The sequence below is a fragment of the Amblyomma mixtum genome, chromosome 3, assembly GCF_055824585.1.
Source record: "Amblyomma mixtum isolate Tamu chromosome 3, ASM5582458v1, whole genome shotgun sequence".
Classification (NCBI taxonomy): domain Eukaryota; kingdom Metazoa; phylum Arthropoda; class Arachnida; order Ixodida; family Ixodidae; genus Amblyomma; species Amblyomma mixtum.
The window spans coordinates 249261600-249274361 of NC_143014.1; the positions used below are offsets into that span (position 1 = coordinate 249261600).

General features: G+C 53.1%; 1 protein-coding gene across 1 annotated transcript; it reads left to right on the forward strand.

The window, feature by feature from the left end:
- The first annotated feature begins 6591 nt into the window (after window positions 1-6591).
- LOC149354288 (notch-regulated ankyrin repeat-containing protein A-like) lies at window positions 6592-10530 on the forward strand. The gene has a single exon (XM_089583267.1). It carries the CDS (start codon window positions 6680-6682, stop codon window positions 6992-6994), a length of 315 nt encoding a protein of 104 aa, XP_089439393.1. The 5' UTR covers window positions 6592-6679; the 3' UTR covers window positions 6995-10530.
- Window positions 10531-12762: the final 2232 nt, after the last annotated feature.

Sequence of the window (12762 nt, forward strand, 5' to 3'; positions counted from 1 at the left end):
AAAATTTGTTTACAGCCGTGGGCCTTACTTCGCAACATTTTTCTTTTTTTTTACATAGTAGTCTTTGCCTTTTGAGGCAACCTCAAATATCTGTCAAAATTGTTTTCCATGTTTGCAATTTTTCACGGAATTATGACATTTCTTGCATTTTCTTCGATTAAGTGTATTATGTATTATGAACGATGTATTATGCGATGTATTATGAACGTTTGATGTTTCTCTTAATTTTCTTTTTATATATACCTTATGATATGCAATGTTATGTTGAATGTTCAAAACTGGATCTGCGACCCATTTTGCGACACATTCGTAACTTATAAATCAGACAGACAGCCAGACAGAGAGACAGACAGACAGCCAACAGACAGACAGAGAAACAGACAGAGAGCGCCTTTGAACGCAACCAAAGGACGCATGAAGTGGTTTTGTGTGTGTGTGTGTGTGTGTGTGTGTGTGTGTGTGTGTGTGTGTGTGTGTGTGTGTGTGTGTGTGTGTGTGTGTGTGTGTGTGTGTGTGTGTGTGTGTGTGTGTGTGTGTGTGTGTGTGTGTGTGTGTGTGTGTGTGTGTGTGTGTGTGTGTGTGTGTGCGCGCGTGCGCGCGCGCGCGCGTGCGCAAACGTTCATGTTGTGGTGAAAAAAACTGTTCACGCCTTCGATCGCTGCTATTTAGAAAAGCTTATTCACCTCAACCACCAGCAGCGCATACGCCATGCCACTTCCACCATAAGTTCGACAAGCCACTTCATTAGTTATGCGATAACTACACTTTGCTTTCCGCGCGGCATTTGTGCGCAAGTGTGTCTCGCTGGTTTGTTCCCCGCCCAACACATGGAATTTCTCTAAATCTTATTCAGTCAGCAATGGCTTATTTTCACTATGGAGAGTACTCGTTCGTATTTTTTTCTTCCCGTATGTTTTTGCACCCCATTACCGATCACATTCCGTTTTGCTCATATTTTTCCTTATTTTGTTAATCACATTCCGTTTCAGCTATATTTTATGCTGCGCCCACAGGAGACATTTTCGTTGCATATTCAGTCGCTCTCATCTGCCATCGTCATTCTCACTAACGGTGCACGACCAGCATGCATCGCGAGAGGTGACCAATATCCGGCAGCAGTTATGTACGATTACTGCAGCGTCCTTTGACTGTGGCTAACCGTCAACCACAGTGTTCGCCGAAGTGGGAAGCACCAGCCAAAACTCGTTACAAACAACGGCTCATTCTCACCGCGCATAACGCAGTGTACGCGTTTTTGCCCCGTAGAAGATATAAAAAAAATGACAAGAAGAACTAAAAATGCATCCGTTTTCTCAAGGTCCGGCTGTAGTCGCATAAGGCGCGCACGCTGGTCCGCACAGGCAGCCGTTGAAAGGGCGACAAAGGGCTACGGGGCCACGGCTGACCCCGCATTCCCGGAGTGCGCGAGAGGCGGCGGAGCGCAACCATTGTTTCGCCGGGGCGCCGTTGCGGCAATGAAACCGAGCCGTCGCGGCAGGCGCCCTTGGAAGCGCCCTTTCTCCGCCCTTGGTCGGCGACCGCGCGCCGGTGGGACTCGGGCTGGGACGCGGGGGACCCTGGCCTCCTTTTCGCCGCGCCTCTCCCCGGGGCTGAGGGGGTTCGGCTCCGGGGCGCGGTGGTGCCCTCCCTCTTCATCCGCAGAGGGGGACACGGCCGACCCTTTATTCCGGCCTTCCCCCTCGCCTGCGTGCCCTTCTTTTCCTCCGCGCTCTCGGTTACTTCCTCTGCCCCCTCTTCCGAGTTTCGCAGAAGCGGCGCCCTGCTCTCCTTTGGAGGGGACCCCGCGGTTCGTTGGCCGGGGTCACGGACGCCCCCCTCCCGGGAATCGCTGGCGGATGGGAAGAGGGCGCCGGAGGGGTCGCTGAAAGCCCCCGCTAAGAGCCGGTGTCAAGCGATTCCAAAGTGGATGAGTACGCGCGTGAAACAAGAGAAGCGGAGCGAGAGGCGGCCTTTGTTGACTCCGAAAGAACGGGAGAGGGTGAAGGTAGAGGTGCCGAAAGCGACGCCATTAGTGTATGCCATCAAACGCTTAAATAGCTCGCAGGGAGTGCCGGTAGTCTGACTTATTAAGTACTCAAAGCTGTGCGCCCCGTGGTATCTCTTGTCCGACATTCTTATTCGCCCGATCTTCGGGTGGCCCCCGCATGGACGCATTTACGTTGAGAGGCAATGATCGCGTGAGGCGGCTGTCTGGCTCTTTTTTTTTTCCGCTAATCAATTGAGTTGTTATGATCCATGCATTATAACTGATCCATGCATATATGCGTAGAGAAAGATGGCAGAAAGTGAGCTACCTGTTCAGTGGGCGGGACAGGAACAACTACGTGAATAGGATAAGCTGTCGGGATAGTTGGTGCTGATCCATTGTGGTTCACAGCGCTTAGACACACGGACAGGGGACAGAAACAAGGGGTTACGGCATCAGCGCCTGTGCCGTCGTCTTTTCTGTGTCTGTCCCCTGTCCGTGTGTCTAAGCGCTCTCAACCACAACGAACAACTGCATCGTCGGTCCGCTGCAGCCTAACCGCCAGTCTTTGCTGGACAACTGTACTTCGATGTAGAGGGTTGATCAAAAAAGTTCCCGGGTCCTGGGTCGGCTTTTGAGCCGTGTAGTAGAGCGTTTACAACACCCATTGAGCTCGAAATCTATGAGGATGAGTGTCACTGTCATTCTCTGATGACCTTGGTCTCTTCGAAGGTGCCGCAAGTGCCCGATACTGCCCAAACGGAGGCGCTGTGGCCTGGGGAATTTTGACCAACATTCAGCATAGAAAAGGCTCCCGTCTGCTGTTCCTGTTCTTTTTTTTAAACTCTTGTAGCCTCGCATTTCTTCCGGGCGATTAGTGCCCCGCCGCAACATCTTCATCTTGGCCTTCATTACACTAAACTAAAGCTAACAATGACCGTCTACTAACCCGCGATGCTCTAGGAAAAGCAGGAACAATGAAGCGGGAAGTGGCGCTGTTTACAGGCACCTCGCCCGCGAGGAGCCGCCTGGGAAGAGCGTGAGCGTCTGGATCAGCTCCAAGCGTCGTGTAGCTCCTATTCAAGGCAGCGCGCCTGCAGTCTATGCGGCAGCAACGCAGCTCCCAGGCGCCCCGCGGAACCAGCCATTCATTCAAGTCTCGGCTTACGCAGTGCCCCAGGGAAAGGAAAGACGAAAAAAAAAAGGGCTGCGGCTGCTCACCGCGAGAGACCAGTTACGTAACGCAAAATGACCGCGTTTTCCGTCAGAAAAGTTTCCTTGCTGTTTCTTTCCCGACTTCTTATTCACAATTAGAATTTTGCTTTTTTTTTTTGCTTGCCTAATTATCACAACTCCTCATGAATCCAAACTCGTAAAGCATTCCCTTGTTATCGACTCCAACGAGTCGTCGAGCCTGTTTCTATTATCTATTTATGCCCGCGCTGATAGGTGCCCTCAAGGAGACAGAAATAATAAATAAAAAATTTAAGAAAAAAGAACGAGCAGGTCTGTCTGAGGCGGACGAAATGTCAGCAGCAGCGGGAGAACGAACGATGAGAAATAAACATAACGAGGAGCAGGGGTCGGGCCAGAACCAGTGATCCGTACGCCGCAAGTGAATCCCCACCGGGCGCCACCGTTTCAGCGGCTCCCATTCCTTGGTGAACCAGTTCCGAGCAGCCGCAACCGCTCGATGGGTGAGCCGCGCTCCACGGGCGACAGACAGAAAAACAGACAGCCCCGAAGGAGCGGCAACTAATTAAGCGCGCTGACGACACGGATGACGCGCTGAAGAAAGCCACGTTAGCTTCGAGTGCCGGATGGCGCAAAAAAAAAATAGAGAGGAGGACAAAAAAAAGAAGCGAACAAAAAGATGATGAGAAAGGGCGCGTCTTTGTAAACGATAGAGGCTCCGTCAACGGCGCGGGGCCTAGCCCTCTTCTCCAACGGTTAAAATTCCAGCCACCCTGGGCGCTAGTGCATTTAAATGACCGGGGAAGCCACGAGGGTAGTGGGGATGGGAAGAATAAAAGAAGAGAAGTGAACGCACGAGAGTAAGGAGAGAGGGAAAGGTAAAAATGTCAACTGGAAAATCTCGCGCCGGCTGAGAGGGGGAAGCTCCTCATTCAGTGGGCGCCAGAAACGGAAGATGGACCCAAAAACGGCCGAGCAGACAAGCATGAAAGGAGAGGGAGACAGGTCTCCTCCTCGGCGCTCGCACAGAGCGCTGTGGCAGGGTTCCCAAGAGCGGCGGCGAACGGACCTTCGTGGGAAAGCGGCAGCGGAGACGACGCACGGAAAAGGAGGAGGAGGGCCTTTCCCTCTCGTGACGTCTTCAAGGTCACACGCAAATCGACGCCTCCTCGCCAACCCGTCGCCCCGCGCGATGGCCTGCTTTTGTTTCGCCCGCTCCCGAGTGTCGGCGGCGGTCGCCGCGTCGCACTGTCGCTGCCGTGGGAAAGTAGTGCCGAAAAAACGCGGAGCGAGCGAAAATCGCTCGTTGGGATTTCGCGCCAGCGAGGAAGCGAAGCGAACCGCCCGCCGTGGGATGTCGGATGGACCGCGCGCGAAGATCGCCAGATCATCGCTGGGCAACTGTGGCGACTACATACATCGCTCTGAAACAGGGAGAAAGGAAAGAACTCCATGCTCTGGAGCCTCACCGACCCCCAACGCCTTCTCCGCTTTGACTCGAAGACAGAGAAACCCCCTGCGCTGCTACGGTGGTAGTGGTTTATTTTAAAAATGAAAATAAAAAAACAAAAAAGTGCAGCAAAAGAGTGTTGGCGGCCGCGGCAATTGCTATCTAATAATCTTAAGCAAACGAGCTGCAGCCGGCGGAAATGAAAGGGAAAGGATAGTGAGGAGAAGTATTGAGGCGAGCGACAGCAAGAAAGGACAGGGGAGAGCTGTGTACACTATTTACAAAATCGCTGCTACGCCACCATTCGTTTTTATGCGAAGCATATTGCTAGAGCTACCACTCACGCCGTCGCCGTGGGACCCCCACGTGACACCGTGACGTCACACCACGTGACATCGGATGAGAGAGCCGGCCTCCACCTCGCGCCGTCGCCGTGGGACCCCTAGCCGTCACACCCGCGCATTTCGAACGCGCGTTCACACTCGGTGTAGGTGAAACGCTCGCTCCACCGGGCAGGCAGACGTGGCTTCCGTGGCAATCCAGGCGCTCACCCAACGCGCGTCTCGGGGTTAGTCGGCGTTCCGCTGTAGCCATGCCGTTGTCTTCCCCCACGACGAAGGCTTCTAGTGGTTGTATTAAAATGACCAAGTATTCAACCAAGGAAAGCCATGTATTACCAAGCCTAGCCACTAATATGCTTCGCATTCCCCAGGCTTAGCCAAGCTGAGCGTCAGCAATTTTTTTCTGTACTTCTCCTTTGTCGCATCACACTAACCGCGCCCACTCTTGCAGCCATCAAACGGCTCCCATTCCACCAAACAAACTCACTCACGCGACTCGCTCTCGCAAAGCGTGCGAGCACCATATACCTCGCGTGCTGCTGCCGGAACAGGAGCGCGGTGCAGAAGCCCCGCGGCCACAGCGGCGACGGTCGCTGACGATTGCATTTTTATGCTGATATGCTCGCGACCCAACCAGCGATGTCCGGAAGCGCTTGCGCCGTGGCGGAGAACAGAATTATGCCCGGCATGCGCGACCGCTCATGAGCGAGATGCTCACGAGATGCTCCCGGCCCGTGGAGACGCGCCGCCGTGCACGCAACCGGCGAACGCGGTGCGAACAGCGGGCCGACGAGGGGGATGGCCCTCCTTCGCCCCTGTAAGCCACGAGTCGTCGAGAGTATGCGGCCGCCGCGATGCGTACGGCGTTACAACAGCGGTGTACGAAAGTAAAATTGAAATCTTTGTCTGGACACGCTAGCCCGTGGCATAGACGACCGATTTCTACAAAAACTGAAACGAAAAGACTGCCGGAGAGCACGTGGGGACGATCATTCACCGAACTGTTATACACCTCCTTAGCGCTTCGCACTCTACCCTGCGCGAGACGTGAGCAGAAGCGAATGAAAGTCCAAGCAGCATAATGTGCTGAAAAGTACGTTGATGTCAGTGGCTGCGTTAAGGAGCAGGCTGCGTTAGTCTTACATTAATGAAATTTCCAATCATTTCGCCTGTGTCGCATAGTCTAGCAAAAAAACAAAACAGAAAGAACTTCTACCACTGGCCCAAGAGGCGAGCGTCTTCTAAGAAGAACGCTGATCGTACTGTGACATAGCGCACTGCGACCGAGAAGTGAAATCAAGCGTAAAACGGCAGCAAAACAGCCGTTGCGGTGCTCGTCGAGACCAGCGGATGAATTTGCGAGCGCGAAGATTCGCACGCAGCCCCTGAATTCTCACGGATGAGCTCCGCCGCAACGCACAATGCTAGTGTGGCGAAGTCCCGCGAGATGTCGCCACCAGATCGAAAGCAATAGGATCTGCGCCGTCGCGAGCCAATCGGGGCGCGCTGTAACGTATCCGAAAGATTTTCTCGGCCTCCCATTGGCTACGGACGAGCGCGGGAAGGCGGTCCGCGCCTCCTGGCGGATCCTCGGGGCCCGCTAAATAGCGGGGCACCAGGCGCTGCGCTCAATGGCAGCGAGCGAGCGGTCGGCGCCGGTCACTGTCCATCTAGTCGCCGCTTGTGTGCGTGTGGAGTGTGTGAGCGATGTCGCAGACGGAGATAGTGTCCCAGGAGGTCTTCCAGCGCGCCGTCAAGAAGGGCGACGCGAGCGAGCTGAAGCGGCTGCTTCAGCGTTGGGAAGGCTCGCTCAACGTCAACCTGTACGACCACGAGGGCCAGACTGCGCTGCACAAGAGCGTCATGGAGGGCAACCTGGAACTGGTGAAGCTGCTCGTCAAGTTCGGCGCCGACACGCGGCTGGCCAACCGCGATGGCTGGTCGGCAATCCACATCGCCGCCTACGGAGGCCACCAGGACATAGCGCTCTATCTCATCTCCAACAGCGGCGCCCGCCGGTAGTGTGGACGCGATGGCCTGTATGGAACTGTGCGGTGCTAACCTCGGCTGGACCAATCAAACCTCAGGAACAAGACCGACCGTTTCTCCTGTAAACTACGCGAATGCCGGCGCTGTCGCGCCGTGCGCAAGGCCTGGACCCGGCGTACACAAGGTACTGAACCAAAGCCTGCCACGATGACCCAGCTCGGCGTCGTGGCACGTTTTGCAGAGCCGCTGTGACGGCACTCTGTATATACGCGCGCGTTTTGTGCACGGCTACATTTTCCAAAGCCTGTAGCGAACAAGTTCCTCCTTCGTATTGCCTAGTAATAGTGCTTTAGTTACGCTACTGAATATTGTTGCCTTGTTATTATTATTTTTACTCCCGAGATGGTCGCGAATGCAGCGGTGGGCGCAGACCAGGCGCGCGCAGCCTCCTCTCCAGACCTGTCTAATCTCATTCCCAGCATAGCGATGCTATCGGCGGATCTCCGCCGCTCGTGGCCCCCTCCCCTGCTCGTATTTCGCAGCGCCCATTGTGAGCCGGCTGCGAAAAAACCGGACTGGACCTCTCGTTCTCCGCCGCGTGGAGCACTGCTCACCTCAGGGTCACCTTTCGCATCCCTCGCTTGGCTGCCTCCCGCCGGACCCCTGCCCGCCGGAGACTCCCTGGAGCCTCCGCCGCGCAGGGCGTCAAATTCCTCGGCTTCCGCGAGCATATCGGGACCTTCCGCTTACCAAATGAGAAGTGGCTTTTGCATTGGCATCCGTTGCGTGGGAGTCATGATTGTCGTCCGGCAGTGTTGCCAGCGTGTACAACTTCGCGGCTGGCAGCATTCCCAAAAGTATTATCCATGAGTGTTTAGGATGATGGGCGCGCAAGGATCGAACTTGGGTGCTATGTTCATGCGATAGGTGTTCGTTTAACATTTTAGTCTAGTTATAATGTTTTAACGGAGCAAGCCCTGCAGACGCGCGAACCTTTAACCCCTTCCTTTTTTTTTTTGCCTTATATAGTCAAGAGTATTCTTACGAGTGTTATACGTCATTTTACTTTCATTACTCTAAAAAGCAGCTGTCTTGTAACCAGTTCGATGCGACACTGCTTCCTTTTGGCGTTTCGCCGCATTTACTATATACACACTTAGTTATAGTCTCTCGTGCATAGCCGATAACGGCATGCCGGCCTGGCAATCGTCGTCTCTCTTCCGCCCTGACGAACGCAGATCGTTCCTCACGGGATTCGTAACTCTCTCTCTCTTTCGCGAGTCTATTCGCATTTTTTTCGTGTTTTTAACACTCCTTCTCTGCATGAGTCTATTCCTTTCGTCAGTCTATAGTATATGTGTGCACGTGTGGTCCGCGACCCGAGCTCCTTCGCCGGGTGCCACACGTGTTTCGGATGGGCCGTCGCGCTAGTTTCGGGAACGAAGCACGCCCTCCTAGAGCCGCTGCATAGCCACACTAGGGCTCGCGGTGCGTCGCGTACTGCGCCGGCGGCTGGTGCCGGGGCCCAAGTCCCGCCTCACCAGCCGCTGCGCTGCCACGCAGCCGAGCGATGCCGATCATTCCGTCATGTTTTGTTTCCGCGCGTGTGTGTGTGTGTGCGTTTCGGTGTTCGTCCCCCCCCCCCCCCTCTTTTTGCCCGTACGGCGGGAAAAGCGATTTGGCGCGCCATTAGCAAGCGCCCACGCGGCCGCTGTTTCCTCTTCTTTCTCACGGCCTCACCGACGTCCTCGTTCCGAAGGAAATGCGCGCGCCGGCGCTGCTGCTCTTGTAGTGTGTGCGCGAGTGTTTGTGTGTGTATGTCTCCCCCGGCGATTTCCTTCCCTTCGTGCAATCCACCGGCGCTGCTACGGGGAGCTTTGGTGCGCGATGGCAATCGGCCAGTGCCTTGACGGACTGTGCGGCGCACCACGTTACCACCATCTTCCAAGGACGCTGCAGACTGTTCACGTGCACGGTGGTCGCGGCCCGCTCCGCACCCCTCCCCGGCCGCCATTACGTCGAGTCATTCAGGCCAGCTCGAGTTCGGACATGCCAGGAGAGCCTGCTGGGCTGAGACGATGTGGCCGACCCTATATGCAAGCCAAACATTTCTTCTCATACCCGTGTCACACAGGCGCCCCGAAGGCCGTTAGAATGCGGGGCCCCTCTGTATTCAAGCGCGCGTGGCGCGGAAGCGAGGGTGAGCATTTGCCTCACAGGCCTTCGAAGGTCTATGAGAAGTTAAGTTAGCTCTAGCCAGCATGAAAAAAAAGTAAAAGCTACGTAGAGAAAACTCGGATATTACGCCGTTTTAATCATTTTGTTGCATAAGAATTGCGCAAATTTCCTTTTCGGTAGGCGCGTGTGCTTTTTTTTTTGTCATTAAAACCCTAGTGTAAAAAAGTGTCAATTACAGTGTGCGCCCACGGTGGCCAGCGAAAAAAACGAAGGCTACGGCATGCGGACCATAGATCTGCAAGGAATCAATTTATAAACATCCCCAATAGATGAAAATAAGTTTTTTACACACTCACAACGTTTTAAACTCATTGCCGCACTATGGGCGCAGCGACTACTGTGAAAAAATTCAACCGTGGTTTTTGGGCCGCGCCCTGTAGGTATTCAAAAAAAACCTAAAACCGCAGCGCGTTCTTCTCGCGTCCGTTCGTTGCGGTGCACTCCAAATTATGACTTCATGCCAACTCGCCCGATTTTAAGCTTTCGTGTAGCTGCGTTGCTGCTTCCTTTAGTTTTTGCTCCTTCGGTTAAAATGAGGCGTGGCTGAATCGCACTGCACGTGCCTGATCACGCATGGACAATGCGACTCAGCCAGTCGTTTCTTAGGTTGAAATTCGGTTGTGAGTACCCTGCTTTGTGGTAGCACCGCCTTCGACGCCCTACAGTATACCAAACTGATAGCCTTCGACGAGCGCCGTGTGACACGGGTATTCCATTCTTCTCCCGACCTTATGCATAGCATCCGGCGACACCTCTGGTTCGGGCGCACTGCTTTGTGACCCCTACACGGTTAGTGCGCCCGGCGCAATGCCTACAAGTTCCTTCCGCGGAAAGCCCGTCGCTCAGCTCAGCGCCTCCATAGGGAAGGATGAACTGCGAGATCCCTGTCCCGTGGAAAAATGTTGTCTTTATACGTTGTGACACCGTCTGTACTTGTTCTTTATGTTTCATGTTAAATGTATGTACCGAGGAAGGAATCGCTTGTGCACGCGTTGATGTCAAGGAAGCTCGGTGTGCTTCCGTTCATTGTGAGCAATTGTGAACGCTGTTAACCGCCCTGAATGTCGCTGTGTGCTTCTGTGCGAAAATCTGCAAGAGAAGAGAGTGTGTGATCATGTATCTCAGTGTGTTTGTGTGTATGCGTTGAATTGTTTGTTTTGTATCGCGTTACCGCAGGCAATGACAGTTTTCTGTACAGCCTCTTTTTATATTTTTTTTGCGCAAAATGTGGCGTGTTTGTATGTGCGTGTGTACAAAAAGAGTGAATGACTGCGCAACACGTTGTTTGATTAAAATGTTTATTGTTTGATAAAGCCGTCGTTTTCGTTCTGTTCCCGCGTACTGTCTCGTTTGTTTACTTCCCTCGGAGAAGCAAAGGCGTGGGAAAAGCCCCTGCTACGAGAATGCGGGCGTTGCGAGGCAGGGTCCTTTCCAGTGCCTCTAATAAGCATGCGATACGCGTTACGTGGCGCCCTTGTAAAACTCTTTATCGAGTGCCAATCGGGCGGGAAGCATGAGAGATACAGGGAGGACGGTGCTGCGGCTTTCGCTTGGCTCCGATCACGTCGCCGATTCGCTGAACCACAGATCCCTCATTAATTGCGCAGGTCACGTTTACGACTCCTTTACGCGTGGCTCGTATGCGGCCACCCTGCGAAGGTGCGCCGGGGAGCGGCTTGACCTAAACCGATAGGCAAGTTTCTCTTTTCGTGCAGCGTGCGAGATGTGACCGATGCGTTAGGGGTGCTATATAGTGCGGCTGGTGGTAGGTCGCCTCGCATGCGGTTTGCGTTCGGCACCTGTCGTGTTCTGTAAACCGCAGTGGCGTACGACCTCCACAAGGCTGCCGCTGCTTCTGCTGAAAGTTGTCGCCCAATAGGTGTTCGTATTTAGTGATTCGTTTTTACCATACCTACAAGGAGAGTGTCTGAGTTTGGGTACCTTATACACTCGCGACGTTTCGTTTTATCTTGCCGAGAAACGGCTATCGCTGATTGTTTTCTTGTTCCTCTTCTTTCGGCTTCAGATCTGGCCTGGTTATTTTTTTTTTCTTTTGCAACTTACTCTTATTTTCGGTTTCTCTTGCTATATTACCGTAATCGCCAAAGGAGCTTGATGCTGTGGTCAAATTTTACTCTCGACTGAGCATCGGCAGGTCGATGCTCTGAAATCTCTGTCCTCTGTTGATGTAAGCTATACAGAGTCAAGACGAAATGTCTATGCCCCTCCCCTTGGCTTTTGCCGAGCCTGGTTTGGCCCTGTACTCGGCTTCTGCCAAGTAAAATGCTTCTCTTTCGTCACAGCCAATCTATCGCCAGAATATCATCATCGCGAACATTCGAAGCGTCTTAATGTGTGCTGACGCGCATTACAACCACCGGCAAAACAATTTTTCCGTGGAGTTCTTTCCTTTGCATGACTCCTGTTCTCATAATCATAAACCAGCGCATGCAAATTATTTCCGGCTATTGTTTTTTTCCGCGCGCACTGGCGCCGAGCTGGTCAACGGCATTATGCAGTTTGCAGGTCTGGCATCATGCCGGAACCACACTGTTATACTGTGCACAGCTTCGTAACGCTGGTTCCGCGGTGGTAGTTTCGGCAAGTCGCTCGGCGACGCCCGGAAAGGCAGGCGCTATTGGTGACCCAGACGAAGCCTTATGATTTTCACCAGCTATAGGGCTTCAGGCTTCTTGTTATGGTTCGTAAAAAAAAAAAGCGCAAGGAATGCCACTACTCGAAAGTTACCACCGGTCGCGGCAGCGTCCTTCCACCTTTGGCACACTGCCGTTCGCCCCCATTTAAATACAGCACCGCAGTTGGTATCCGACCCTGCGACTTTCGGTTCGGTACCCGACCGCTGTAATTTACTCAGTCACCGCGGCAGGATTGTAAGGAACGCCCAAGTTGTTTCAGATCACGCTGCATTCCGGCGATCTTTTGTTCAGCTCATTCAATTTTTGGCCTTTAATATATGTTTCTTCATTCATCGCATAAAATGCGCAACGCTGAATTCAAACTCATACCATAGACATGTGGTCACTGTGGCAGTGCGATTATAAGCATAACCATGAACTAGTAGTGGTCGGAGATGATGCGCGCAAGTATCGCAACAGTGAACGATCAATGCTAAGAAACAAAGCATTGCTTTCTATAGAATACATATAAGAAATGTGCTATAAAACAATAGTGCGTTAGTTTGGCAAATAAGAAAAGGCTACTGAGAAATTAAAAGAAATCGACATGAACAAAGCCAAGCCCATATACCAGAATAGACTTGTATACACACGAATATGTATATGCGGCTCAGTGGTTATGGTGCTCGGCTGCTGACCCGAAAGACGCGGCTTCGATCCCGGCTGCGCTAGTCACATTTCGATGGAGGCGAAATTCTAGAGGCCCGTGTACTGTGTGATGTCAGTGTATGTTGAAGAATCTCAGGTGGTCGAAATTGTCCGGAGCCCTTCACTACGGCGTCCATCGTAGCCTGAGTCGCTTTGGGACGTTAAACACCATATACCATGTGTATACACATGTATTACATATGTGACGTGCCCCACGTA

Excerpts from the sequence above, each read along its gene's own strand:
- LOC149354288 (XM_089583267.1), top strand. The coding sequence starts at position 6,680 with ATGTCGCAGACGGAGATAGTGTCCCAGGAGGTCTTCCAGCGCGCCGTC.